The 4086-nt window shown below is 47.9% G+C and overlaps 1 protein-coding gene across 2 annotated transcripts in view; it reads left to right on the top strand.

The window, feature by feature from the left end:
- Positions 1-3011, top strand: part of PGF (placental growth factor) — a 12936-nt gene extending 9925 nt beyond the window's left edge. For both annotated transcript variants that reach the window (XM_015599620.2, XM_006925451.3), the window contains one exon: positions 2225-3011. In XM_015599620.2, coding sequence (XP_015455106.1) covers positions 2225-2252 — 28 coding nt within the window. In that variant the 3' untranslated portion in view covers positions 2253-3011. The remainder of the gene's footprint in view (positions 1-2224) is intronic.
- Positions 3012-4086: the final 1075 nt, after the last annotated feature.

Below are 4086 nucleotides of genomic sequence, written 5' to 3'. Positions count from 1 at the left end.
TGGCTTCACACATGGTGACCAAGGGTGGCGTCCAGGCCTGAGTATGGCTGGGAAAAAAAAAAAAGGGTTAGAGAGGGGAAAACCCAAATCTGTGAGCATAAATAGTAAAAATAAAATATTTCACATCTACAGTAACTCAGTCACACTGATGTCCCTCCCAGCTCTAAGACTCCAGGAAATCATTTCATGCTGTGTCCCTGGAGCTGACCCAAGTCTTACCCCATGCTCCCGCCCCTCCATGAGCAGAGACTTTCACTCTAGTCCATGAAGACAGGGATTCTGGAGAAGTTAGTTTCCCAAAGGCATGTGGCTCTCATTTCTCCTCTGTGCCCAGGCAGCAACTTGGGGGAGGAGCTGGCAGTGTAGTCCACACAGGGCACTCCCTCTGGCGGCGTCAGCCCAGGTGAAAAACATCTCATTGCCCCATCTTCCAGAGCAGTGGTCTCCAAATGTCTCATTCAGAAGTCTTCTGAAAGAATTTCAAAAACCCATGGGCTCCCTTGCTCACTTTTAAGTTAACATTGAACTTTTCCATCAAAATTGTGAATAGTTGCAAAGGATATCATTTTTGGCATGTTATCAATATTAGTATTTTAACATTAGCCATTATATAAGTTTTCAGATGTAGCCTATGGAATAAGGCATCCTAATTTAATGCCATCATCCACTTTAAAAAAAGAAAACAAATATATACATATATATTTGAATACTCTTCTTTAATAGTTGTTGCACATTTACATTGCTTCTTTTTTCCTTGAAATTGTATTTCCATTTTACTTGCCCCACAGAATTTCAGCCTAATGTAATTTTTTTAATGCTCAAAAGTCTTTTATATATCACCTTGTCATATGTATCTGCCACAACATAGTATATAAGTTTGAATTATTTTAAATTTCCTGTGAACATAAAACTCTAAATTAAATTTTCTTCTGGAATGAATTATCACAATAATTATTAGTAGTACCAATTTATAAAAACAACAAAATATATTATATATTAATAAATATTAAACATAAAAGTACAACCAATCTCATTGGGGATGCATCTGGATGACATGGATGTGGCTACCTCGTTTCAATTAGTTAATGAACCCATTAATGAATGTTACCTCCTGCCAGACTGAAACAGGATTCAGCATTAATTCCATTCCTGTTCATCATTTTTTACAGACGAAAAGGTTGAGAAACTATGCTTGCATAAATAAGTAATTGGGACTAGATGTTACCCAATCGCTTGAACTTGTCCACGTAAGAAACGTCCAAACCTGTAGAGAATTTTAATGAGTTTACTTAAGCCAAACTGACGACAATTGCTGGGAAGTAAAATCCCAACAGGTTGAGAAAATGCCCCTGAGAATGGCAGTTTTGCAGCTTATTTTATACATTAGAATCATAGGAGGAGACGGAAGGAGGGTCACATAAAATTCATTGGTGGTAGATTAACGGAACAGGAGAAAGCAAAGCAGGGAAATCTCTGGGATTGGATAAAAAAAATAAAACGGAGAGACGTACTTCCTTTACACTGGTGTGTCCAGGGTAGTTAATAATTAACACTTACAGCACAGAGAGGTGGTATATGGGGGCAACAAGACAACACTGAGGGGTTCTGTGGCCTCCTGCTCTGGTGCAGAGGTTGTGCCCTGAGGGGTCTGGAAAGAAGGCATTACTCTGACGTTCCAAAGGTGTGTTATCTTAGATGCAAAAAGACAATAGACAGGCTCATTTAAGGTAAAGATTGACATCTGTCGAGGAAGCTACAGCCCTACGACCCAACTACCTGCCATAACCCGCTTTTAGTTAAGAATGCTTCTTTTATGTTAAGATCATCCTATACCGTTACTTTCAGTCTCTGAGTGTGCAGAGCCTGCCATGCTGGCCTCCCTGAGCTTGTCAGGTTTAGTGTGTGGCCCCTTTTTCTTCCACAAACTCCTTCCAAGTTATTTGGCAAAACCCATAAGGTGATACTAACAGTGCCTTCCTTCCTCATGAGATGTTGATGAGTAGATGAGAGAGAGCTTAGTGCAGGGCCGGGCACCTGGGGACAGGCTCATGAAGGGCGGCTTCTAGCTTCTTACTGGCCTTGGTGCAAGCAGAGATCCAGGCGTGCTGCAATCTCCCCGTGCTCCCTGCCCAAGCTTCCCCTCTGTGTTTGTCCCCTCTCCCAGAGGAGGGACCCCACCTTCCACGGCGTGCTGACACCTGCTTTCTGTGTTTGGTTTCTGCAGGTGCGGAGATACTGTTCCCCGAAGGTAACCAGCCCCTCGGAGGAGACCCCACACCTGGCTCGTGTATTTATTACCGTCACACTCTCAGTTACCTCCCTGCTGGCACCTGCCCTCTATTTATTAGCCAATTGTATCCCTGCTGAATGACTCCTCCCTCCAAGACGAGGGGCAGGGAGGGACAGGACCCTCAGGAATTCAGTGCCTTAAGCAGAACGTGAGAGAAAGAAGGCAGCCACAGATCTGTGTGTGTTTCAGCTTGGGAAGAAGCAAGACATGTGGCTCTGTGAGGGGCAAGCCAGGCCCCAGAGGCCCTGGGAGTCTCGAAAGGGCTGGAGAGGGAAGAAAAGATTGGGACCCACCGCCTATTCCTAGGCCTTGGGCTCTGGATGGACAAGCAGCCCTTTGGAAGCTCCTGGCTAGGATGGGGGTGAAGGAGCCTGCTCTGGCCATCACGGCCCCTGCTGAGTGGGAAGGCAGGCAGAGGGCTGGAGGTGTCCTTCGGCTTCCTCTTCCTGGCAGCAGCTCTGCACCCAGTAGAGCAGAACACTCGCCTTTGGAGAAGAGTGGTTGCCTGGGGCCTTTGCCACTACTTGTCCCCTAGATCTCTCTTCACATTTTGCCACTGTTAGTGCTGGGACATTGTTCTTTATGGCCAAGGCATCACCATCCTGCCCCTGGCAGGGACACAGGCAAAGAGGACCCCAGGCTGGACATGGAGCAAGCTGCTCTACGCAGCTGTCTGACTGCCAAGCCAGATTCTCTTGAATAAAATATTCTAGTCTGAAAACAGCTTCTCCGAGGGAGTGTGTCTGCCGGAACAGTGGGTAACAGCTGAAAATGGAAGCAAGACAGAAAAAAAGATCATAGGCCCCAAGGCTGCCCTCGGGGTGGCTCCGGCCTCTCCTGCAGCTTCCTGGGGTGTCCTCTTCCCAGCTGCTAAAGGCAAAACCCTGAGGTCCACTTGTCTCACAATGAAGGGTTCCCAAGACGTAGTCTTGGCCTCAAAGTTGGGGAGCCCAGGACCCACCGCCGCTGAACACTCTCAGATTCAAGAGCCCCAATCCCCTTCCCCTCCCCCAGGCCACCCCTCAGTCCGGTGGCCAGCCCTCTAGACTCTCAGTGAATGGGGGCACCCAGGCTCCTCAGGTCCTGGCCCCAGGGAACTGCGCTGCACATCTCCAGCCTGCTCAGGCTGCCGAGTACAGGGGTCTGTGGATGCTGCCTGATTTCTTCTTCCTTTACCTCTCGTCTTCCTCTGCCTGCCTCCTGAAAGCCTTGGCATGAAATGAAAAAATTATGCTTTTTTTTTTTCTTTTTTCAGTCCAAACCACTTACTATCAGACTCCCATCTGCCTCTTACCTGCAAGATGTGATATTTTATTGTTGTATGTGTTGTGGGAAGGGCAGTTCCCAGTTCTCCCACTGCAGGCTGCTTCAGACAAAGCCACAGGGGCCCAGGAGCAGGCCCGCCTAGGGCTTTGCAGGGAAGCCAAGGATAGTCCAGTGGGGTGAGGTGGCCCTGGCCAGTCAACTGCCCTTGGCGGTCAGGAGGACACTGGTGAGAATGTGCTTCTGGCTGGTGATCACAGAGGGGGTGTGGGCCAGCCGTAGAGGACATGATTTGCAGAAGAAATGCACTTTTCTCTCTTGCTTCTCCATTCTTAGACTGTAGCCATTCTGAGCTGTTTTGCTTTTGGTGGACTGAGAGCTGAGAAGAATACCCCTTTCCCTTGGCCAGGCTATGTTTTGGCCCCAGGGACCCCCCCAGCCCAGTCCCAAGGCTCTCAGCTTCATAAGTTGCATAGAACTAGACAGAGACCAGTGGAGCTCCTGAAAGCCAGAAGCAAAAATCGGTACCCAGC

This window comes from Pteropus alecto, unplaced genomic scaffold (assembly GCF_000325575.1).
Source record: "Pteropus alecto unplaced genomic scaffold, ASM32557v1 scaffold8, whole genome shotgun sequence".
Classification (NCBI taxonomy): Eukaryota; Metazoa; Chordata; class Mammalia; order Chiroptera; family Pteropodidae; genus Pteropus; species Pteropus alecto.
This window is presented reverse-complemented; position numbering and strand designations above follow the sequence as displayed.